Genomic DNA, 22,164 nt, shown 5'->3' with positions numbered 1-22,164 from the left:
GCGCGTCAGTTGTCGGGCGCGGGGAGGAGAGGAACACACTACAGCAGCACTAGTTGCACTAAGTCGGGCAAGGCCATTCTCGACAGCGAATGGGAGCGCTGGCAGACGACATGGAACGCAAGTCCTGCTTTCTCTCTGGTCCGGCCGGGTTGTTTTGGGCGCTGCAGGCCGCCGCCCCCACTTTTTTGTCTTCTCCTGGCTTTGGCTACCTTGCAGGCGAGAAGCTGTGTCCAGTTGGTTGTCCGGGCGTCGTCGTCATCACACACCAGATTTAGCCACCGCATCCAACGCAGTCGGGCCAGCCGCCACCCAAACCCGACGCGAGGCGGCGGGGGAATGAGGGAGGGAGGATCGAGCTGGGCCGGATACTGCCTCGAAACACCGAACTGCCCACACGCCCCTGCCCTTGCTGGAAACACGAAGGAATCCGTGTGAAGGAGGAGAGACAAGCCGCTCGAGGGCCAGAAGAAAAGGCAAGAAACTTCACTTGGGTTGGGCTTGCAGACAAGGGTGAGGTGGGAGGAGAGGAAAAGGCTAAATGATGGCACTTAAACCCAATTTGGCGACTTCTCACCGTGCTAGACAACTCATGCAAAGCGGGCCGCAATGTCAACACACGCCCATGCAATTTTGTTTGGGCGCTCGGGTAGTGGGAACAATGACGGTAGGCAGAGGCAGGTATCCAGTATGTACATTAGGGCTCCTAGACAGCAGGCAGAGCGCACTGGTCAAGCCGCCAGTCAGATCAGTCACACCTCTAGAGGGGGCGGTCGCTCGGGGCAGCCTGCAGCCGTCAAAAAGCAGGTCAACAGGGGCGAGGCGAGAGGAGGGAGAAGATACCAGAAGTAGCGCCAAGACGAACAAAAAGAAACAAGAAAAACACGAACGGAAGTCGTTGATAAAGTCCGTGCAGGGGCCCTTGGCGTGCACTCTCGATGACACCCCAGATCCCACCCCCGCGCCGTCCTCCCAAGCACACTCACTCCATCCAAGGCGCCAAAAACCAGAATCGATTGGTTTTGTTTGTTTCTTTGGACGGTCCCACCCAAGATGGGCCTCCACACCACCCGCACCGTGGTGTATGTAAGCTGAAGGGGCAGAATTACGAGATGGTGGTGACATTGCATGTCGGAACGGAGGGAGAGGGGGGCCGGGAAGCTACTAGTACAGCAAAGAATCGACAGTCGATAGGCAAGGAGGGAAGGGGAGCAAAACATCCGGTTCGCACACGGGCTGCAGAAGCAATTGGGAAGGATGAGGATGGCGGGCCGTGATTTCAGGCCATTGATGCCCCAGCAAAACAAGAAAAAAAGAGACAAGAGCAAATGGGAAAACAATGGAAAACACCTGGGGCTGGCGAGAGTGGGCTGGCCAAACGCTCATCTCTGCTAGGCCGGACCAATGGGGATGGGTGGTGGCGCTGCTGGAAGAGGAATGGCCGCTGGTGCTCGGCTGGGATGGTGGCCCTCGCCCCGCCAGCCGACGCGAATGGTTCCTCTTGGGGCCTGGGCTGAGAAGCTGCCGGTGCGTTCCAAGGCACCCTGCTAGCTCCGGGTTTTCTGGGACCCCAGGCACGTTGCCCAGCATCGGGCGTCGTGTGCATCGGCCGATCAAGGGGCGATGCTAGTCCCTCTCGAAAAGAAAAAAAAAACAGACGAGGAAAACGAAAGTCGATAAATAACTCTCATCCCGTCTGGCCCGGTCGTGGACTCTCTCTCACTCTTTCTCTCCTCACCACGAGCTGTTTGCCTACTACAGTCCTCTTCGCCTCCACTGTAATAATACTCATCCAAACCACCTTCGCTCGCCATCAGGACCAGTCTGTTGCTTAGCTTCAAGCCCAATCCAACCCGCCCAACATGAAGACCACTCTCATCCTCGCTGCCGCCGCCGGCGCCCTGGCCCAGAACCTCTCTGGCATGCCCGCCTGCGCTGTAAGACGTCCCACTTCACCGTCGATTCCCACATGCAGAAGACGCCCTAATGACTAACACATACCTCGTCACAACCACAGACCTCCTGCATCAGCGCCGCCGTCTCCTCGGCCGGCTGCGCCCAGACCGACGTGGCCTGCCAGTGCGGCACCGCTGCGGCGCCCATCGCCACCATCGCCGGCGCCTGCGTGCTGGGCGTGTGCCCGGCCTCCGAGATCAACAACGTGATCGCCGCCGGCTCGGCCCTGTGCGCTGCGGCCGCTTCGACGACGGGCGTGACGGCCAGCACCTCGCGCACCACGGGCACCGTCAGCGCCACGCTGAGCAACAACTCTACCACCGTCGTCGCTCCCGTCACCACCAGCACCGGCTCCGTCACCCTGACGGGCACCAACGGCACGCTGTCCACGTCCTCCCGCTCCGGCACCGGCGGCTCCGTCGTCACGTCGACCTCCACCCCCGGCGGCACCGGCACCGGCACCACCGCCCGCGGTGGCTCCACCACCTCCACGGCCAACCCCAACGCCGCCGCCACCCCTGCCATCCTGGGCGCCGGTGCCCTGTTCGGCTTCCTGGGCTTCGCTGCTGCTCTGTAAATTGAGTGTGCTGGACAATGAGTGTGAGAGGAAAACGTCTAAAAAAGACCAACTTAATGATAATAACGAGGACGGCAAATGAATCTCTTTGGGTGGCATTGCATGGCTTTTTATGAGGAGGAATGCAATCCCGCACGACGCTCTTTTGAACTGTTTATACCCAAGACGGGTGGAGGGTGGTGAGAAGTAGAGACGTCGGCGCACAGAACCACGTCGACGTAGGAGAGGTAAATGTTTCTTTACTAGCTCTGGGAAACCCCCGGAACGATGCACAGAAAATCAAGTACCAACCTCTTTCCACGAAAATAGTCAAACCATGCTTGTGTGAATCCTCCGCATCCCACCTTTCCATCCGAGATGCATGTCGACGGGCTCAGAAGAAAGATGCCCGCGCCTCGGCAAATTCTACAATCTCATCCACCGTCACGTCAACAAACGGCGCGCGCAGGTTCATGGCCAGCCCGTCCTGCACCCTCCCGGGCGTCCGGACGGCCGTGCAGATCATGTAGCTGTCGGCACCGCCGCCGTCAAACGACCTCAGGCAGACGTTTGCGTCCTCGACCCTCTCGCCGCGGAGCCAGATGCTATGCTCCGTCAGCACGGCGCTCTCGGCGGCGGCGCCCGCGGGGCGTGGGGGTGCGACGGCCCTGAACTCGAGCTCGCGCAGCCACGGGGCGACGAGGGCGTCGCCCGTCATCTTGACGTAGGCCTCGCGCAGGCACCACAGCGCGTAGAAGCAGCGCAGCTTGTAGTCGAGCAGCGCCTCGGGCGTGTTGCCCATGTCCTCGCGTCTGGCACCGTTGCTGCCTGACGACGGCGACGACAGGACGGCGTACTTGAGGTGGGCGGCCTCGGCCGGGCTAAAGACGTCGGCGTGCATGTCGACAAAGGCCGGCCAGCCGTCGGACGCGACGGCGTCGTGGTCGCGGGCCCGGCGCTCGCTGGGCGAGACAACATCGACGCCCACCTCGACATTTAGGTCGTCGCCGCCGCCACCGCCGCTGCCGTCGGGGTAACAACCTACGGCGGCCAGGGCCACGAGGCCGGCCTGGTGGCTGACGTTGAAGGCGACGGGCTGGCGGCCCGTGGCGGCGTCAACGTGGACGGGCTTGGAGCGCGCGTCGGGCCCGACCGTCGTCTCGCCCCAGGGCACGCCGGCCAGGCGGGCCACGGCGTAGTGCTTGAGTAGGTGCGAGACCAGTGACATGCGGGCGTCGCGCGCGAAGACGTACTTGAGCACGCCCGCGCGCTCCGCGGGCGGGAGGAGGGCCAGGGCTCTAGACTACATTCCTTTCAACCAGTGTTCCTGGCTTGAGTTATTGGTCTGCCTTCCCCCCCATCTTACCAACACACACGCAAGAGAGGAAGACAGGGGGTGGTGGGCTCGGCGAAACATACAGCGCCGGGGTGCGTCTCCAGCTGCCGCGTCTGGGTCGCCTCGGGCCACAGCTTCCGCGTGTCGACGACCCACTGCACGATGGCTGGCGCGGGGTGGTCCGCTGTTGGTGACGCTGCCATGTTGTCTGATGTGGTTTCTGTCCACGGCTAGTTCCGGTCAAAGGATGTGGTTCTGGATCTTTTCCGTCTACTGTATACAGTACTTTGCGCACACATTGGTTTACCCATCTCGTGTCCGTCACAAATCCGGTCTAGATTCCGGTCCAGACTTCAAGCGTAGCTGGGATTCACAGAGCCACGTGACACGCATGCAGGGCTTGAATTCAATTACCAACATCAGACAAGAGATGCCTCTCCCCCTTGGCCACGCATCGAAGCTTGACACGCAGATCTGAAATTTCCCTCCATGTGTCCAGCACGTTGTTAGCAGTCTAGGCGGCACTAGGCACGCTGCAACGGGCCTGGGCAACCGCTCGGCTCTTCCGAAGGGTCTAGGACGAAGATCATACTACATCCATAGTGCGAAGGAGCTGCACCGCGTGAGAGGTTTATTGCCAGAGTTCTCAATTTCAAATCGGTGGGCAGGCAATCAAGCCACGGGGCGTGTGCATTCACGGCAGCGGTCTGAGCCATTAATTGGAGTTGGGTAATGCAAATGGAACAATAATGCAGAAGAAGCGAATCGAAAAACGCTCGAGTTCCAAAAAAAGAAACCCAAAAAAAAAAAACCGAACGAGAGTGGCGGTGGTGTGTGGACGGCACACCCCAGCCTCCGCCGCCCGTGGAGAAACACATCAGGCCACCGCTACAGCGGATGAAACGCGAAAACTGCGAGCACTTCCAGGGGGCACAGTGGGCTCGCAGGGCCTGGACCGCCGATCCTGCGCCCGCGATTGGCCGCCCCGCGCCGGCGCGCCCACCCCCGCCCGTCTTCCCTTCTCTGCCACCTCAGCAAAACTGGAGCCTCGCCGGGAATGGCAGGGTTCGGATTGGCCGCCCTCGTTCCATGGATGCTTCCCGGTAAGCGGCATTTGATCAGGAATCAATATCCAAGGCAGCACCGGCTGCTATGGTGGTGCCCCTTATAAAAAGTTCACACCACCTCGTCTCACCCACATCTTCTTCCCTCCTCTTCTCTCCTCAGGTCCCCCCTCGTCTTCCCTTGGGGGATTCTCATCAGCCCACCCCGCCTCTGCTTTTGGCTGCGTGCTTTTTTTCCTTGAGCCTCCTCTCTTCGGTGCCCCCGTTCTGAGACGGAGCGGCTCGGAAAGGTGTCGGTTCCTCGCCTGGTTCTCTTCCCGTCTTGCCACAGCCCTCGTCGCCGTGGCGCGCCTGGTCAGCCTTCACATTGATGGCTTGAACCGCCCCACGCAGCTGACTTGTGGCCCGCAAGCCCAAGTTCCCCAACAAGAAACCAACACGCGCAGCGAGCCGACACACGCGCCATGAACAAGCATGCCACCGCCACGTCTCTTTCTTCCCTCAGCTCCGCTGCTGTGACGCGGACAGGATGACCGCGAGAGTCTGCACGGGATGCAGTCAAGCAATCATCACCGTCAACCAGAGACCCCGTCCCCTGCTCCTCCGCCACAGCCAGCGTCTGAAGCACCAACGAGGAGAAACGATTCGGCACACATGCCGCGACACACATACCACTGCTCCGCTAGAAGGACCCCGGGCCCCAATCGGCACCCCCCGTCTCTCCTGTGACCTCTCTCCGGGATCGCAGACGGGGTTGCGGGCCACCGGCGCCGCCCGGGTCCTGAAGCGTTGTTAGCATCCGCTCCGTTCCTTATCTGCTATCAAAAGATGCATTCTTAGCAGCTGCCGCTTCCGTGCTTCGCGAGCGAGGTCGTGCGAAAGGAAGGCGCCGATTCAAACCGGCCCGACTTTTTTCCGCCACCCTGCCCGCGCACAATCCGGCATGCGCTGTGCATCCCCAAAGGAACGTTGAGCGGGACTCGCCTCTTTGGCTCTCTGTACGAGAGTCGAATCGAAGCGCGAGTTGCTGGTCATCAAACACACAAATCCTCCCCTTCTCCACCCATCAGGGCCATTCTCATGCGACTTGTCTCCGAAAACGAGCGCGTCCGCCTCCACCGGCGTTCCGATGCTGCTCTTTTTTTTCTTGCGAGACGCGAGTTCTGGGGAATGGGATCGTGATGAAGCTCACGCCGGGGGACGTCCCGCCTCGCGGAGGGAAACCGTCCACCCCCCCGCACGCGAGAGCTCTCGCCTTCCGCCGCGCGACCTGGGGCGTATTTTCTCGATTGAAGGGTCGAGCGAGAGAGAAAGCACAAGCCGGAGTGAGAAGGATGACGATGAGCCCACTTTCGAGTCGAGGATCTTGTCTCCTTTTTTTCTTCTCCGATGAACCAAAAACCACCCTGTGAAGCAACTTGGGATCTGGCTTCCTCTTCTCTTGGAGAGCGACGGCCTTTGAAACTGATGTGGAGGGTCCCTTGCTGATTGAAACCTGAACCTTTACGTGGTGCGAGGGATGTGATTCCACGTTGGTGGGTGCCTTGGCATCATCACCATGTGGACAGACCAATACAGGCTTTTCATAGATGCAATACAAGTATCATGTAATTGAATTGTCTATTTGCTGTGTGTGCACCCTGACCCATCTTGGTGACTACGAAGCCCCAGTTGCCGTTGTTACATGAATCTTATCCATCTTGATAATCTCGCATCTTCGTGCCCCTATTAGCAGTACAGCAAACGTAAGCCCATCTCACCACGGTGTCATCAGCACAAGGCCCCAACACTCACCAGCCTCACGTGTCACCCCCAACACCACCTCCCACCTCCCCGCCGCCGTTGGCCGGCTCCACGACCGCCACCCTCCCTCGCCTGCCTCCCGGCACGGCGACGTAGCCGCCCGCGACGTCGAGCCGCCTGGCGTTTGCGTTGCTCAGCGCTAGCAGCGCCGCGCTGACGAGCAGCAGCAGCATGACGACGAGCGCACCGGCCTGCGTCCAGTTGCCGCTGACGGCCGCCACCAGGTGCACGCACAGCTTGGCCGCGGCCTCGAGGTAGCCCTCGACGTGCGTCTCGGCCCGCAGCCACGCCGACCCGGCCGCGCCCGCCAGGTCCGCCGCCGTCCCGCGCAGGCACACCTTGCGCCCGTCGGGGAGGGTCACCAGGAGCGAGACGAGGGCGTGGTCGGGTGGTGGCGGGTGGGCGTGGTTGTGTGCCGTGGCCTGCTGTTGTTGTTGTTGTTGCTGGCGGCTGAGGCGGCGCTGCTGGCGGCGCGGCTGCGAGGTAGACGCGCTGGACGACGAGGCGGCACTGCATGACGCCGTCGATGGGTGTCGCGAGGGCGAGTGCGGGGCGGCGTTTCGGGCCGCGCGCTGCTTGATGACCCAGATGTTGAGGAGGCGGGACAGCATCAGGGCGCAGATGCAGCCGAGCGCCCACCCTGGAGGAAGGAGTAGTTTACTGTCAGTAACACAAGGTCAGGGAGGTTTGATAGGAATATCTGGTTGACTTACAGTCATGTATTAGAACCAGCAACGCGATGGCGCCGAGGGTAAGGAGCGGGCCCATGAGGTAAAGCAGGTGAGAGAGCCAACCAAAATCCGGAACGACCAGCTCATCCGGGTCGTCGTCGTTGTCGTCATCGTCCCCTTCGCGGTATGCAGCCTCCAGCCCCCCGTCCCCGCGCACCAGCCTCCTGCGCTTCGCCCCCAGCCCGGGCCCGCCGCGGCCCTTGGCCGTACCGTCCGCCCTCCTCCTTCCCCTAGGCGGCAGCCGCCCGACATCGAGCGTGACCAGCTCCGCGTCCCGGGCGACGCGCTGGCAGAACTGCGACAGCGCGGCGTTGTTGACGGCCAAGGAAGGGGCGGCGGCGGCGGCGGCGCGGGAGCCGTCGGGTCGCAGCTCGGTAGTGGGGAGCGACGGCGGCAGGCCCGTCCGGCGGGCCAGCTCGCCGGCGGCCTGCTGATAGTGGAGGCCGGGAACCAGCAGCAGGCTGTCGAGCCACGACGACCCGCCCGTCAGCGCCGTGCGCTGCTGCACCGTCGACAGGTCCGCCAGCGCCAGCAGGCCGCCTGCCGACAGAGACACGCCCGGGATGGGCGTCTGCGGCAGCCAGCCCGGGAAAAGGCTCTGCCGCCCGGATGGATCCTACATTGGGGGCGCGGGAGTGGCGTTTGGTCGTTGGTCAGCTGAACGGTCGTCTAGCGCAAAGATGGTGGGTGAGTGTGGTTGGCGGTGCCTCTACGCACCTCCATCTTCAGGCGGGTTCAGCCGCGCGAGGGGCGCAGCCAGTCGGGGTGTTTCCTGTTTCTCTAGCGAGCTTGGGCAAAACAGCGCCTAGAGGGGATGGAAACGATGATGAGTGGAAGAATTTCTAATAAGCTTGGATTTGATGGGTGTAATATTCATCACACCTGGCCTGGCTTTCCCTTCAATCCAAGAGCTGTGTCAGATCGAACTGGTAGCTGATGTCTATTCGACATCACAGACAGGCCTTGAACCACTGAGGAGCGTTGCCGGGTCCGGCTTGGTTTATAGACAGCATGGGTAGGCAGCGATAGGGTTGGCAGCCTTCGATGGCTTCGCGGCCAGCCTGGGGTATCAGCCTATCTAATATGATGCACGTAGGTATCCGTGTCTTGCCGTGCGCAACAAGGGCACTCTGCTCCGCGTAGGCCGCCAGCACCGAGCCATCCCAACACCCATCCACAGGCGGCTTAGTAGCGGTAGTAACCCCTGAGATGCGGGGAACGAGACAAAAAGGCACCTCGTGACGAAATGGACGGTGTGTCAAGGACGGCAAACACGGCAGACCTCTCCCCAATACCCCCTCATCAGAAGGGCTTCTCCTCCACGTTGGCAATATGCAGCATGTCACAGGTTGGCTCTGATCCAAGGTTGGCTGACGTCGTAGGTTTCCTTCACACCACCTGCACCATCGCGAATTGTCAGTGTGGAGCTTATCTGTTGTGGGGCCAATCAGCTGATCTCGATTTTCTTGTCATGGGAAAGCTGTGGGGTGGGAGCTGCAAAGCTGCCATCGATAAGGACGACAACGACGACGACGACGACGACGAGCAGCAGCTCCAACGAACAAAGCTTGGTCTGAAACCCCCTCCCACCGGAGGAGAGAATGCCTCCCCAGGAGGACTAGACATACAGGAGCCTGATCCAAACCATCAACTACCATGCCTCGGCCCCGCCTCGTGCTGCGGCGGCTCCTCCGCCAGGCCGCCGCCCCGCGACACGCCTCGTCGCTCTCGCGCCGCTCGCGCCCGAGCCTGCCCTTCCTCTCGAGCCCGCCGCCGCAGCAGCAGTTCCGCCTCATGACCACGGAGCGCCGCCGTTGGCTCAAGCACGAGATCATTATGACGGCCCGCTACACCCTCGTCTTCGCTGGCATGAGCGTGTGCGCCCTGGCCGCCGCCTTCGTGCTGCGCGAGGAGGCCCGCGAGCGCGAGTTCCCCACCCCGCACGAGTGGTCCTTCATGACCCGCGGCCTGATCCGCGAGGCCCTGGCCCAGCGCGCACGCACCGACGTCGTCCAGACCGACTGGGTCAGCGTCTTCCAGCTCCTGCGCGACGCCGTCCGCCGCCTCGAGGACCCGGCAAAGGACGGCAGGGGCCTCTCCGACGTCCCGCTCGGCGAGGACCCCCCGCACCCGGACGGCAGCAAGGACCTCTCGGGCCGCAGCGAGGAGTGGAGGCGGGGTTACTACGACGCCCTGATGGCCCTGGCCAAGGCCTCGGAGCATGTGGAGGGTTTCGTGCTCGACACCACGCGCAATACCGCCTTCCCGCCTGAGCTGATGATCGGGCCGTCCAACCCGAGGCCCCGCCCCATCCCCCCTGGGTCAAAGAGCGCCCCGCGCGAGGAGGACTGTGTGCTAGCCTTCGAGGAGACCCCCGACGTGCTGTACCCGCGCCTGCTCGGCACGCGCGGCTTCACGCCCAGGCAGTGCATGGATGCTGCGTTGGCCTATGCCTCTTGGCTCGAGTTCAAGGGCGTGCATGGGCCGGCGCTGGTTATGTACGAGAACGCAGTGAACATCGCGCTTGGGGACGATGTATACCCAGGAACTAGCTCGACAAAAGAGCAAGGGGAAAAGTCCTCTGCGCCCCACAAAAAAATCCTAGATCCCAAGGTGTGGACGCTGGAGGAGTCGGTCGGCCTCCCATCCGCAAATCTCCTCAATTCATTAACATGCTATGCATCCTTCCGAGCGAGGCAGGGTGATGTCTCCTCGGCGCTACCAATAATGGTTTCTATACTGAGGGCACGACGGTCATTACCCAGCCTCGGCGCCGAGGATGGGATAGCAGCATCCAGACGCCAGGCTCGTCCGATCAGACCTGCAGTCGAGCGCGCGCTGCCTGAAAGGATAGCGGATATAATCATCGGCGCCTTCAGCCCGCCGGCCTTCCCGGAGGCGCCAGACGACGGGAGCAGGCCTCCGGTGCGTGACTCCAAGGCTCTGTGCGAGGAGGCGGCCCTGCACATGCACATCGGCGAGGTCATGTTCTCGGCGCGCGCGTCCGGCACTGCCGTCGCGGGCCGGCGCGAGGACGGGCTCGCGTGGACGCGCGAGGCCGTCGACATGGCCGAGGAGCAGCTGCACAAGCTCATGGGAGGCGGCAACGACGTCGAGAGCCCAAAGGCGCCCGGCAGCGGAGTCGGCAGGGGAAACCAAAACGGCGGCCTCGGCGGCGCCATCGGGCTGACGAACCCGTTCGCGGAGAAGAAGCTGGACCCCAGGGATGAGGCCAGGAACAGGTGTCGCGAGTGCCTGGCGGCGGGGCTGGACAACTGGGCGGCCATGGTGGCGCAGCTCGCGCGCGAGGAGGAGGCGCGGCGGGTGCAGCAGGAGAAGTCTGGCGGCGGCGGCGGTGGGGCCGGAAGCAGCTGGCTCAGCCTCTGGGGTGACAGCCGGGCCGAGGAGGAGCAGCGGGCGGGCCGGTGGGCGGCCGAGGAGAAGGTGGTGGCTGAGAGGCGGAGGCGGGCCGAGGCCCTGCTGGAGGACTCGGGCGCGCCGGCGAACGGCGTCATGTCTCTGTTGTGGGCGTAAAAGGGGTAGCTATGTGGGCTATTTGCTGTCCAGGGAGGTATACATACAGGACTTTCCGGGGCATACAAGGTGTACGAGGAATGGGCAATATACGAATTCACATCATGCATCGGGTCAGCACAATCATGTTTTATGGAATCTCGGCCTTGACCTCGAAATGCCGAATTCTTGACCTGAGAGGACTGGAGACTTCAAAAGGTGCTGTAAGTGACGCAAAGAGCAAGTGATTCGTCCCATTGAACATATGTGGGGCAATTGAGCACGGGCCCAGGGGAAGCTCCCCCATGCATTGGCGGCTGTTTCGTCAACTCAACTTCGATTATCTTTCCCACCAAGCTTCCCGAAAAGCACAAGCCAGAACACAAGCTGTACCCGAACGCGCGACGGCCCTAGCAACCCCAGAACCAGCAATGTCGACCGTCCCCGCCGAGCCGCCCGCGCCGCCGGCGTCGTCGACGTCCAAGACGGACGAGGCGGGCGAGCCCAAGTACGGCGGCTACACGCGCTTCGAGCTCGAGCTCGAGTTCGTGCAGTCGCTGGGCAACCCCGTGTACCTCAACCACCTGGCGGCGCAGAAGCTGCTGTCGCAGCCGGCCTTTGTGGCCTACCTCGAGTACCTGCAGTACTGGACGCGCCCGCCCTATGTCAAGTACCTGACGTACCCGGGCCCCACGCTCCGCAACCTCGAGCTGCTACAGCAGGAGCGCTTCCGCCAGGACATCATCAGCCCGGACCTGGTGCACGGCATGATCCAGGGCGGCATGCGCGCCGCCGTCGAGTGGCACAAGAAGACTTGACGGGGGACGAGAGGCCGTGCGGTTGACGAGGCACCGTGTCTGTCTGTCTGCCGTTGCACGAATATCATCCATATCATTAGACTACGAGATCGTTATTTTTGCCCGATTCGCCAAGTCGCCGTCGATATTTACTCAAAAAAAAAGCCCCGGCCGCGACATCGCAAACAAACAAGCCGGACCATACCGAACGCCCCGTCCCCGTTGCCCCAAGAACAGCAATCACGAATGCAGACAATAACAAGGCCGGCTCAGTTCTCACGCCACCGATGGCCACAGGCCATGCACTACCATCAAGAATCAGCAAGAGCTCGCCCCCCCAGACCCCCGCCACACCATCAAAGCCAGAGAGAACATACCTTGAAGAAGCTCGTCATGGGCTCGTCGGCGCTGCGGATCTGGACCTGGAAGAAGGCGGCCTCGTCGCCGTCGCAGCCGTCGGCGGGGCACTGGACCTTTGCCTTTTGGGCGTTGTCCCAGGCGCCGGGCCCGCCAAAGACGTCCTCGCGCTCCTTGCGCACAAAGTCCTTGCGGCTGAAGAGCGGCTCCGAGATGGCGAACTCGTAGGGGCACGTGCGGCACTCGAGCCGGTTCTTGCCCGTGTCCATGGGCGAGACGGTCAGGACGTTTGCGCAGTTGGGGCAGACTTGGGGGTTGGGGAGCGTATGTTAGCGGTCGAGTTGTTAGGGAAGGACGGCGAGGGGGAAGATCGTACACAGCAGCATGTTGGTGGCGGGGGTCGAGTTGTATAAAAACAATAGGATTTTTTTTCTGCTTCAGGCGTTGTCTTCCTAGCGACCAATTTAGCAACCCGAACCCGTCCCTTTTCTGCAGCTCCGCCTAGAATTTTATGCGGCGCGTCGCGAACTCTGCTCGGGTTGGAAGCGGTTGCAAACGGCAATGCGTCACTAGCCGCCGACAAATTCTCTGGGTGCCAGTGCACGTGCCTCGCCCGCCCACTCACAGCTGAGCAGGAGCTGAGGCTTTGAGCTGTTGTAGCACCCTCCACGAAACCCCGCCATCCCACCCGCGCCAAACCCCTGACACGCACCCCCTGTTGGTTCGTCGCAAGCCCGGCCGTTTGTCACTGCCACCCCGATCCTCCGCTCATTTGGGGCCAGAATCTCTCCGACGACGCCAAGTTTGACTTGACAGCCCGGCCTGAAGCAGAAAAACACGGCCGGCGGCGTGGCATTTCCTTGGATCGACCGATTTCGAGAACCCGACCATACATTCTCTCCTTCCTCCATCCTCCTCCACTCCCGTACCGTGGGCGGACAAGACGCCGGGCTGAATCTCACCACCTCTTTTGGCTTGGCTGCTGGCTACACCACATCCTGTTTCAGCTGAACAGTACGCGAGGCTACAACAACCGCTGCGGCTAGACGCGTCCGTCCCACTCCCCTTTTTTTTTCGAACCGACACGGAGGCGGGATCGAGCCCTGCCACCGAGAGCATGGCGGGCAACAACGAAGTGCACGAGGTACGGATCCCCAAGCTCCCCGATACGCCACACGCCAACCCAGCACCAGGTATCGTAGTGCTGACCCGTGTGTTCACTCCCTCCAGGGCGCGTCGGTCCAAGAGAGATTGATCGAGGCCTGCAGGAGAAACAACGTCGACCTGCTCACCGAGGTCATCGAGGAGACGAACGACGACGACAAGATGGCAGACCTGCTCAACAACACCAGGACCGTCATGGGCAACCACCTGTACCACGAGGCCGCCTCGCAGGGCAACTGTGGGTGCTCTCCTCTCACGTTTTGTCCAAACAACAAGCTGCTGTATAACCAAATTTAACATGCAAAAAAAACAACAGACGAGATCATCGACATGCTCCTCGACCAGCACGGCTTCGAGTGCGACCCCGTCAACCGCGTCGAGGGCGACACGCCGCTGCACACGGCCATCCGTTGGATCAACTCGGAGCCCCCGGCCCAGCGCGAGTTCGGCGCCGCCCTCGTCGAGATGATGCTCGAGGCCGGCTCCAATACCCGCGTGCGCAACAAGGGTGGCCTCACGCCCCTGCAGCTCGTCGACCCGTCCAACCCCGCCCTCAAGGAGGCGATCCGGAAGCACGAGTACGCCACCCTCAACGCCGGCGACTTTGTGGCCACCGACAGCGGCAGCGGCAGCAGCAACAACAACAACAACAACAACAACAACAACAACGCGCATGCCAAGGCGGCACAGCAGCAGCAAAAGGAGGAGAGCAGTGATGACGACGCCGAGTTCAGTGGAAGCGACGACGAGGAGCGCGCCGAGTGGGAGCGGAGGAGGAGGGCCAAGGGGAAGAGGGCCTAGGCCTGAGGCTGGTTCTTTTTATCTCTGGGCCAAGAGTCTTGTTTTCTGGCTTTTTTTTCTCGTTTACTTCGGCATGGCTGCATTTTTCATAATGGAGACGGCACATCCTGAATCCTGCATGGCATGGCATTTCTGCTTTCTTTTGTTTCTTGTGATATTACGAGCACTGTCGAATCTTGAATGTAGACCGAGAACAGTGTTGGTGTTGGCGCTGAGGAGTGCGGCACCATAGACGGTCGGCAATAGTGGGCGTATCCTTGACATGTCGAGCTGGAAGCATTGTGATTCTCTGATCTATCAAATGATGATTACCAAAAGATATCTGTTACTAATTTATGATAACTATGCCTAGGGGGTCAATGTACCCCATCTGGGATATAGGGGTTGGACAAAGATGTGGCCCGCGCAATACAAAAAAGGGGTATATGCCGCTCAAACAAACAAAAAAAGAACAAAACCTGCGGAGTGGTGTCCAGAACTTGGACATAAAAAAAAAATAAGAGGCGGCCTATACAAAAAAGATACGATATAGGGAAGAACCCGGAGGGCAGTGGGAAAAAGAGAATAGTACCAAGGAAAGAGATGCATGTCCAGCACCCAGCTTTTCCTTGGCCGACAAGTAGTTAGGACTTGTGGCTTGTTGGCGAGCCTCCTATCACAAGGCAGTGAGCAACCCCAGACCGAGGGTAAACGCAGCCAAGGCCCTCAAAGACACGTGGCCGCCACGGACAGCAGCCGAGGAGTGGCTCCTGATGTAGTCCTCGCTGGCGACGTCCTCCAGCATCTGGCGGGTGAGGTTGCCGCTGGCGGCCAGGTGCTGCATCTGGGTGCCAAAGGTGGACAGGATGTTGGTCGAGCGGCCGGCGGGGCAGAAGACGACCTCCCAGCCGCCGCCCGACGGTATGATAAACGTCGACGTCTGGTCGTCGTAGGCGAAGCTGTAGGCGTCCGGGCAGACGCGCTTGGCGTTGGCCGCGTACAGGCCGCCGCGGCACACGTTGGGGTCGTTGTGGGAGCCGCGGCAGCAGTCCTCGTCCGAGTTTGTGGCGACGCAGGCGCTCATGCAGGGGTTGAACGGGGGCCGCTCGACGCCGTCGTCCGGGTAGGGGTAGACGCCGTCGCCGGGCTTGGCGGGCGGGAAGCGCTGCAGGGGCCAGGGGCACCAGCGGCCGACGGCGGCGTTGTCCTGGCGCGGCTCGTAGGGCATGGGGTACGAGCGGTTGGTGTAGGTGGCCCCGATCCTGGAGGGAGGGGCGAGCCAGCCGTCCGTGGCGATGCAGCTCGGGTTGACCAGGTTGGGCGGGATGAAGGTGGTGTTGGGGGCCGGGATGTAGACGATGCCGACGGGCAGGTTGTAGCCGTCGACGAGGCTGATATCGTAAAAGGTCTGCTTGCCGCCCACGCCGCCCTGCAGCGTGAACTCGGCCAGCGTGCTGGGCACCTGGCCGCCACCCGCGCAGTCGCGCACGCCGAAGCAGTCGCCCGTCGCGCAGGCCGTGCCGGGCCCCGCGGCGCTGCCCCTGCTGGGGTCGGCGGGCCCGGTGTCGTTGGCGTTGAAGGTGCAGTTTGTGCGGCCCCAGACGCGGCCCTGCCAGTCGAAGCTGACGTTAAAGTCGCGCGTCTTGCCGCCGCCGAGCTCGAAGCCGCCGAGCCCGGGGCCCCGGCCGTGCTGCGTTGCCACAGCTGGCCATATCGTGTCGGCGCAGCTGTTGGTGATGCGGATGGGGACCGCGTGGGTGTCGTTGAAGAGGTCTGATGTCAACATTTAGAGGGCGGGAGGCGGAATATGAGGTGTGAGTTGGGTGTAGGGGTAGATAACTGTATGTATCTATTCAAAGGGACGAGAGGCCATCATGGTTCAAACATGATGGATAAAAGAGCGGCGTCAAAATATAAATAACAGGATCGGCAGCAGTCGAACTCGTCCATCGTGACTGGACGGCCTGGCCCCCGCCGGCCAGCGCCGCCTGCACCGAACCAGGAACCTGGCATGGCGTCCAAACCCTGATTTTCGTCTCTGATGGTTCGCTGGCATAGCGAGGAGGCTGAGCGGGAAGGAGGTGTGGAGGCCAGCATGCCTGGCCGGGTTGGAGGGCCACGATGACGCAGGTCCAGTCTGCCAATCGAACGGCTCGCAGCGCGCCTGCCCAGCGTTGCCCTGCGCGTTCCTGCGCCTGAAACTCGACACCGCCAGTACATTGCACTAGCAAGCCAAGGGTGGTAGAGCGTTACTGGATCGAAAGAAAGAAGCCGCAGGAAGGCACAACGGTGACATCACAGTGCCCCACAGCCCGCAAGACCCCTGTCAATTCCCCCACTGAATCTCGCCTGGTACCCAAGACGGCGCCCATGCCGGATTTATTTACGTCCTTCAAATCGCCCCTCGCTATCGTTGCTGTTGTCAAGAAGCTGCGATGCTGCCTTAGGTCTCATCATCGCGTACATCAACAGGATCCAAGGAAAAGAACCGACTCCCCGCCTACCACATCATCCACGGCCGCAGTTTGTCGAACTCGTCATCGCCAAGTGGAGCGCCCGCTAGATCCGGGCGCACATCGGCCCTGAGCGTCTCAGCCATCTCGCGGCACTGGCGGGCGTCGCCAACGTTGCCTAGCCTCTGGTGGATTGCGTGCATCTGGTACAGCACGCGCGCACGCTGGCCAGCGCCTTCGAGCCCTGGGAGGTCCCGGGCTTCCTGTTCCATGTCGCAGCCGAGTTCCCTGGAAAATACCCGTCCTATCAGCTTTTCTTTTCTTTCTTCTTTTGCTTCCCTGTCGGCAACACTTACAAGGCCGTTGCATGGTTGCCGTGTGCCGCCATCATGCGCATCACGTCGTAGCCCGAGTCGAGCGTCTTGAGGCAAGCACCCAGGGCCTTGCGCCGGCAGTCCAGCGCACCCGAGGCCAGCCACCTTGCAGCGTCGGCTTGGCCCTGCGCTGCGCGGATCCGCGACAGCAGCACCGCGTCGCCGCACAGCCATGGGTTGCCGCCGCGGAGGAAGCTGTCGTCGGAAAAGTCGGCCAGCTCGGGACTCTGACGCAGCGCCGCTTCGGCCTCGTCCGGTTTACCCATCCTCAGCAGCAAGCTAGCCATCTTGCTGTAGGAATCACCCAGACGACTGGGCGGGATGTGCTTGGTTTGGCAGTGCGCCGGCAGCACCGGCCGCGGCGGCTGTCGAAGCCGGATCCGGATCGATTCACGGAGCGCCGCGTGCGCCTCGTCCAGGTATCCCAGCTCCGTCAATGCCCGTCCAATATGGCTATGGCTCAGCCCTATCAGGGGCGTTTCGGCGTTTAAGCTCTTTCCCAGCAGTTGCTCTCTGGTCTTGAGGCCAAGCCTGAACTGCTCCAGAGCCCCAGTGGGTCTGCACATGTCTAGGCTCACCAGCCCGCAGAGGTCGAGGCAGCTGGCGTAAGCAAAACCCGGGGGGATCTTGCGGAGCTGCTCGCAAGCTTCCTGGGCCATATCCTGGGCCTCGCTGAGCTTCTCGGTCTCGTACAGATACCTGAGTCCGGCCTTGTTAGCTGACCTGGAATCGCTGCCGGGTGATGCCCTACTTCCTTCGACTTACCAGCTGGCCTTGAGCAGTATCTCCCCAACCAGCTGGGGAGTTCCACGAGGCATGGCCATCCCTTTTCTCACGTTGTTGAGGTGCTGGACGTGAGGCAGACACTTGGCAGAGCGGCCCCAGCTCTCGAACTGATGACTCAAGTCCTTGGTCCACCGCTCAGGAAACGCCGCGCTCATGAGATTGGCTGCAAAGGCGTAGAAGAACTCCCTGTCTTCTCTGGACTGGTGCCGGATGATCTCCTCCTGGATCACGGAGTGTAGGGAGATGTTGCGTGACCGCTGCTCGATAGAGATCATCCCAGCTCTCAGCAGGACCTCCTGAGCATCGGCCAGGCCTATCTCGTCCTTTAAAAAGTCGCAGCGCATGCCGTCGATGTGCTGAGCTCCTCTGAGAAGAAGGCTTTCTTGGATGCAATCGACGTCGAAGTACGCCAGAATGTTTAAAAGGTCGAGCGCGTCGCCAGACAGGTCCCGGAAGGTTTCATCCCACAGGCTAGACAGGCTGTGGTGATAGGAGCCGGTGGCCCAGGGTTTCGTGCCATCCATCTCCCTGGCGTTGCGCAGATGCATGCCGGGAAAGAAGCTCAAGGGCAGTCTCCGCTGCTCGAGATAGACAGCCACGTGGTTCAACGCATGCGGAAGGCCACCGAAGCGGACCGACGTTTGCCTGGCCACCTCTCGGTCATCAGCCGCCAAGTCCAGGGGACTGGGCCCGACTCTTTTGAGCAAGAACTCGGCGCCGGATTCCGTGTCGAACGCTTGCACATAAAAGGATGCCTGGGCCATGCTGTCCATATAGCATCCCGTGTGGTCCCGTGTGGTGAGTATGATCGAACCCCTGGCCCGGCTTGGCCAGACCTCTTTGAGCATTTCAATATTGTCAGCCCCGTCAAAAACGAGGAGCCATGTCTTGTCTGAGAACCGCCGAGGCTTCATGGTTAGCCAACGAGGAGGCGTGTTCAAGGAGTCGACCCGCAGCATTCTCACCTGTGGTCTGAAGCCAATTCTTGACTTTGAGAGTCGCGGAGCTCTCATTTTCCGACTCTCGGTTGGCATCGTCTCCGATCAGCTCAAGGTGTCTGGCGATAGCGCCAAAGCTTTCTTGGATGCTCCGCGCACTCTCGGCTTTCACCCACAGCATCTCCTCGTAACTTGAACGGTGAAGTGAGGTATACCGGAGAGCTATTTGTGTTTTGCCGACTCCACCAATGCCATACAGAACCAAGGAGCGCAGGCCTGGGGCCCCCCAGCTGGGCTGCAGGGCCTGCTCGACAGCCTCTATGGCATTCTCTCTACCATGGAATCTGGGGCTGACTGCGACTGGCACGCAGCTGCGGTGACGTGTGCCCCTGGCCACGGAGGGGCTGGTGATCTCGTTGCGCGTCTGGCTATTGCGAGCAGCACGCCACTCTGCCTCGGCGGCGGCAAGGAGCCTCTTGTTCCAACGCAGAACGCAATCTCCTTCCACTTGCAAACGGCTCCAGGCACCGTAGTGGAAAATGATGCGTGGTTGCCGGCGCAGTAACCGAGCGCTGCATACGAGATGCGTCAAGGTCTCGGTGTAGAGGCGGAGGAGGATTGCCTCGAGCCCAGGGGACATGCGGTCGTCCTCGTACCATCGAGCATGCAGCAAGGAGGAACTCAGGTCTCGGACCACGCTCCTCACATATCGAGCGGTCTCAGCTGCGGCCAGCACGGCGATCAAGACAGCCCGGAGGCCGGCCCATCCTGCCACCACGGTAAGCAAGGCGGGCCAATCCGGCGACAGAACGCCTGACATGAAGACCATGACAGCAACGAGGTCCAGGGCTAGTCTGACGGCGGGAGCATGGCTGTGAACTATCTCAAGCGTGTCGGACTCTCGAGTGTGCTGCTCCTCGGACAGGCGAGGGAGAAGATCATCCCCACGCTGGTAGCCGAGGATCCCGAGCTCAGCCACATCCAGATCATCGTTCTCTAGACGGTCCGAGACCTGCTCCACAGCCCGTCGCCAGACACGACCTGGCGGAAGGCCGCCAGCCGCCGTGGAGACGCCCATCGGACTATGTTACGGGTCCACTTGTCAGTGATGGTCTGAAACAGGAGTTTATATGCCGAGAGGTTGCTCGCTCACCCGTACTTGATGTTCATACTTGGGTGGTGTCTTGGGTTGCCGCCGCCGTCCGTGAGGGTCCTCGGAGCTAACAAGTCCAGGGTGTTTTAGAGAGAAGCCACAGAGAAAGGCCAGGGGAAGAAGGGAGAAGCGGCCCTTAGATATAGGTACGACATCAGTGAAGAGCGGCGGATGTCGCCCAGCCTATTCGCCGATCCCGACGGCTGTTTTCAATGCCCTCTGGCGAACATGGACCGGCTTGCCAGTTGTCATGCATTTCCTGCCAATTTGCGGCCTTATAGGCCACACGCGGGAGGGAAGAGACAGGAGTAGGAACGGGGCTCCTTGTGCAGCGCTCGGCGGCGTGTGGTATGTGAGTGTGTACCCCCCTCCCCTCTTTCGTTTCCCGGTACGTGGTTCTCATCCGTTTCCTCAAGCTGCAAGCACCCGATTAGGCGTGGCATACCCCCTGCCTGACGCCTCGTGCCATGATTGCCTTTTATTCATTCTTTTGCTTTTTTTTTTTGCTTTTTTTCTCCCTTATGCTACTCCCGATCGCCCTCGCTTGCTGGCCCCCCCTGCTCCCCTTGTTGTGCTTGGCATGCCTTTGAGTGCGGGCCATGCCACCTGCGTGCTGATCCCTTATTGTTTTCTACTTCCACCAAGCAAGCCATGCTGCACGACGGCCGGCCGCCACCGCCCCATTCTTTTTTCCTTTTCACTCACCGGCCTCGCGTCCTGCTCCGGCTTGGTCCTGGCCACAGGAACAAAGTTGGCGAGAGCGAGACAAACAACACATCGCCCATTGCTTGTTGTCGGTTATTTCAGGCCGCGAAGCGCCACGCTGCATGTGTTTGTTTCCTCCCCCAAGCCCCTGATCCCCTCTCCCTCGTCTTCCTTTCATCTATCCCAAACAGCGAGCGTCGGGGCTGTTTGATTGTTTCCATAGGCGCGTCCTCGCGCCGGCTGTGTGACGTGGTCTTGGGGAGGAAGAAAAGAACAAGATGCGCCACAGCTCGCCGCCCCGTTACGCTCACCCGGTCCACCTCCGGCCAATATCACAAAGCAGCCCTCACCGCGGATCCTGCCATCGGCACTCGCGATGCCGCAACGCACGCTTGGGCCCTACGTAGTTAAGCGACAGGGATGTCGATCCAACAATATCACGCGCCCAACGCAACCGGGAGGGCAAAACTGCCTGGACCTACTAGACTGTCAACCCCTTTTTTTCCCCTCTGCTTGCTCGCAAGTGCCGAACCATGGTTGCTTGGCATTGAGGATGCCGAAGGCGTCGAATAAGCAGAACCATCAAGTAAGAAGAGGGCACGTAGAACACCTCCCCTCGTCGATCGCAGGCGGAAGTCTCGAGTCCCGGAGGAGAGTTGGGGACCTGAGCTTCGTGATTCGCCGTATGCGCCTTTGGGGCTTTTTCTCTCTTCCTTTTTCCTTCTCTCTTGTGTTACGGTGACGACAACGCGGCGCGCCTGATTCTGGACTGGTGGAGATGATGATGCGGAACAGCGTAAAAAACAAAAAAAAACAGCAAAGCCAACCTTGGATCTCCCATACTCTCGCATACCGCTCTTCCCCGTTGGCCCGGGCGAGAGCGCATTGCTTACTTGTTCGGGCTATACGCCGCTCTGGTATGCTACCTGGGTTTGGTGGTTGCCCTCGTTGTGGATTTCCCGGGCGGGAAAGAAGGAAGGGATCGGCGGGAAAGGTGTGTGATGGAGTGGTGTGATATACGCGCTGTTGGATGCAGATATTGGTGTGCCCTCCACCACGCGTGCGCCGTGGTCCGAGGAAGCCCCCTGCGCGGCGGTTTCCATACAAGCCGGCATATAGCCAGACGTCAGCGAGCCTGGGCCGGGACAGGGATCGAGAGAGATGGGAGGCAGACAGAGATGGGTGGGGAGGCGCACGCGTAGCTACAGGTTAGGTGGCCGTCCATATCATGCATGCATAGCAGCACATGGGTATAGTGGAAGGAGGGAGAGAAGGAGGGAGGAAGAAAGGAAGGGGTCGGGGAAGACGGGAGAGGGTGGGAAGCAGGGCCCAGGAGGGCCAAGCTCCGGGTCTTGCGGCGTACGGGGCTATAATAGCGCGGTGTGTGTGTATGTGTGTGTGCGTGTGTTGCTGCTACGTGCCATCGCATCCTGCGTGGCACGCGGCCTAAGCCTGATAAGGCCGGGTCGTCTTTGCGGCTAGATGCTGCTAAGTACTTTTATCTCCTTCTCCTGCTTCGCCTCTACTCCTGAGCGAGTGCAAGGGGGAGGCCCATAGCCCGGTAGCTGGGACGGGGGAGGAGGCAAAGAGACACAGGACGTGTCCACGCAGGACGGCATCTGGTGCTGGTTTGCGTAAGCCCCCGCTGCCACGCTCGTTCGATGTGGACATGCACTCGCACCCCCTTCCCCTTTCCCCTTT

The 22,164-nt window shown here is 61.1% G+C and overlaps 10 protein-coding genes across 10 annotated transcripts; 5 read left to right on the top strand and 5 right to left on the bottom strand.

The window, feature by feature from the left end:
* The first annotated feature begins 1,577 nt into the window (after nucleotides 1-1,577).
* On the top strand, nucleotides 1,578-2,700 carry GGTG_11750 (hypothetical protein). The gene is made up of 2 exons (XM_009229641.1): nucleotides 1,578-1,934; nucleotides 2,015-2,700. The coding sequence occupies exons 1-2, from the start codon at nucleotides 1,860-1,862 to the stop codon at nucleotides 2,528-2,530; spliced, it is 591 nt and encodes a 196-aa protein (XP_009227905.1). The 5' UTR covers nucleotides 1,578-1,859; the 3' UTR covers nucleotides 2,531-2,700.
* Nucleotides 2,701-2,903: 203 nt separating this feature from the next.
* Nucleotides 2,904-4,048, bottom strand: GGTG_11749 (hypothetical protein; the record flags this gene model as incomplete). Its single annotated transcript, XM_009229640.1, has 2 exons — nucleotides 2,904-3,812; nucleotides 3,929-4,048. 2 exons carry the CDS (start codon nucleotides 4,046-4,048, stop codon nucleotides 2,904-2,906), a joined length of 1,029 nt encoding a protein of 342 aa, XP_009227904.1.
* Nucleotides 4,049-4,742: 694 nt separating this feature from the next.
* GGTG_11748 (hypothetical protein) lies at nucleotides 4,743-5,377 on the top strand (the record flags this gene model as incomplete). Its single annotated transcript, XM_009229639.1, has 2 exons — nucleotides 4,743-4,948; nucleotides 5,182-5,377. The coding sequence occupies 2 exons, from the start codon at nucleotides 4,743-4,745 to the stop codon at nucleotides 5,375-5,377; spliced, it is 402 nt and encodes a 133-aa protein (XP_009227903.1).
* Nucleotides 5,378-5,410: 33 nt separating this feature from the next.
* On the bottom strand, nucleotides 5,411-6,078 carry GGTG_11747 (hypothetical protein; the record flags this gene model as incomplete). The annotated part of the gene is made up of 3 exons (XM_009229638.1): nucleotides 5,954-6,078; nucleotides 5,582-5,690; nucleotides 5,411-5,452 (listed from the first exon to the last, which is right to left on the bottom strand). Exons 1-3 carry the CDS (start codon nucleotides 5,989-5,991, stop codon nucleotides 5,411-5,413), a joined length of 189 nt encoding a protein of 62 aa, XP_009227902.1. The 5' UTR covers nucleotides 5,992-6,078.
* Nucleotides 6,079-6,516: 438 nt separating this feature from the next.
* On the bottom strand, nucleotides 6,517-8,823 carry GGTG_11746 (hypothetical protein). The gene is made up of 4 exons (XM_009229637.1): nucleotides 8,326-8,823; nucleotides 8,161-8,248; nucleotides 7,426-8,059; nucleotides 6,517-7,352 (listed from the first exon to the last, which is right to left on the bottom strand). Exons 2-4 carry the CDS (start codon nucleotides 8,164-8,166, stop codon nucleotides 6,709-6,711), a joined length of 1,284 nt encoding a protein of 427 aa, XP_009227901.1. The 5' UTR covers nucleotides 8,167-8,248; nucleotides 8,326-8,823; the 3' UTR covers nucleotides 6,517-6,708.
* Nucleotides 8,824-9,099: 276 nt separating this feature from the next.
* Nucleotides 9,100-10,977, top strand: GGTG_11745 (hypothetical protein; the record flags this gene model as incomplete). The annotated part of the gene is made up of 1 exon (XM_009229636.1): nucleotides 9,100-10,977. The coding sequence occupies one exon, from the start codon at nucleotides 9,100-9,102 to the stop codon at nucleotides 10,975-10,977; it is 1,878 nt and encodes a 625-aa protein (XP_009227900.1).
* A 3-nt stretch (nucleotides 10,978-10,980) lies between these two features.
* On the top strand, nucleotides 10,981-12,816 carry GGTG_11744 (hypothetical protein). The gene has a single exon (XM_009229635.1). It carries the CDS (start codon nucleotides 11,262-11,264, stop codon nucleotides 11,772-11,774), a length of 513 nt encoding a protein of 170 aa, XP_009227899.1. The 5' UTR covers nucleotides 10,981-11,261; the 3' UTR covers nucleotides 11,775-12,816.
* A 411-nt stretch (nucleotides 12,817-13,227) lies between these two features.
* On the top strand, nucleotides 13,228-14,452 carry GGTG_11743 (ankyrin repeat protein; the record flags this gene model as incomplete). The annotated part of the gene is made up of 3 exons (XM_009229634.1): nucleotides 13,228-13,254; nucleotides 13,341-13,512; nucleotides 13,591-14,452. 3 exons carry the CDS (start codon nucleotides 13,228-13,230, stop codon nucleotides 14,073-14,075), a joined length of 684 nt encoding a protein of 227 aa, XP_009227898.1. The 3' UTR covers nucleotides 14,076-14,452.
* Nucleotides 14,317-16,268, bottom strand: GGTG_11742 (hypothetical protein). Its single transcript, XM_009229633.1, has one exon. The coding sequence runs from the start codon at nucleotides 15,838-15,840 to the stop codon at nucleotides 14,731-14,733; it is 1,110 nt and encodes a 369-aa protein (XP_009227897.1). The 5' UTR covers nucleotides 15,841-16,268; the 3' UTR covers nucleotides 14,317-14,730.
* A 21-nt stretch (nucleotides 16,269-16,289) lies between these two features.
* Nucleotides 16,290-21,576, bottom strand: GGTG_11741 (hypothetical protein). The gene is made up of 5 exons (XM_009229632.1): nucleotides 19,759-21,576; nucleotides 18,633-19,687; nucleotides 17,647-18,559; nucleotides 16,864-17,580; nucleotides 16,290-16,795 (listed from the first exon to the last, which is right to left on the bottom strand). The coding sequence occupies exons 1-5, from the start codon at nucleotides 19,773-19,775 to the stop codon at nucleotides 16,555-16,557; spliced, it is 2,943 nt and encodes a 980-aa protein (XP_009227896.1). The 5' UTR covers nucleotides 19,776-21,576; the 3' UTR covers nucleotides 16,290-16,554.
* Nucleotides 21,577-22,164: the final 588 nt, after the last annotated feature.

This window comes from Gaeumannomyces tritici, assembly GCF_000145635.1.
Source record: "Gaeumannomyces tritici R3-111a-1 unplaced genomic scaffold supercont2.7, whole genome shotgun sequence".
NCBI classification, from domain to species: domain Eukaryota; kingdom Fungi; phylum Ascomycota; class Sordariomycetes; order Magnaporthales; family Magnaporthaceae; genus Gaeumannomyces; species Gaeumannomyces tritici.
Note: the sequence above shows the minus strand (reverse complement) of the source record. Positions and strands in the feature narration are given on the sequence as shown.

What these genes read in the sequence shown, in the direction of transcription:
- GGTG_11746 (XM_009229637.1), bottom strand. An exon ending in GCTGGTTCTAATACATGACT is followed by an intron (nt 7,353 to 7,425) that starts GTAAGTCAACCA and finishes TCCTTCCTCCAG; the next exon opens with GGTGGGCGCTCGGCTGCATC.
- GGTG_11741 (XM_009229632.1), bottom strand. An exon ending in ATACTGCTCAAGGCCAGCTG is followed by an intron (nt 17,581 to 17,646) that starts GTAAGTCGAAGG and finishes GGCCGGACTCAG; the next exon opens with GTATCTGTACGAGACCGAGA. An exon ending in GGCAACCATGCAACGGCCTT is followed by an intron (nt 16,796 to 16,863) that starts GTAAGTGTTGCC and finishes GGTATTTTCCAG; the next exon opens with GGAACTCGGCTGCGACATGG.
- GGTG_11744 (XM_009229635.1), top strand. Translation starts at nt 11,262, where the DNA reads ATGCATTGGCGGCTGTTTCGTCAACTCAACTTCGATTATCTTTCCCAC.
- GGTG_11750 (XM_009229641.1), top strand. Translation starts at nt 1,860, where the DNA reads ATGAAGACCACTCTCATCCTCGCTGCCGCCGCCGGCGCCCTGGCCCAG. An exon ending in CTGGCATGCCCGCCTGCGCT is followed by an intron (nt 1,935 to 2,014) that starts GTAAGACGTCCC and finishes TCACAACCACAG; the next exon opens with ACCTCCTGCATCAGCGCCGC.
- GGTG_11742 (XM_009229633.1), bottom strand. Translation starts at nt 15,840, where the DNA reads ATGTTGACATCAGACCTCTTCAACGACACCCACGCGGTCCCCATCCGC.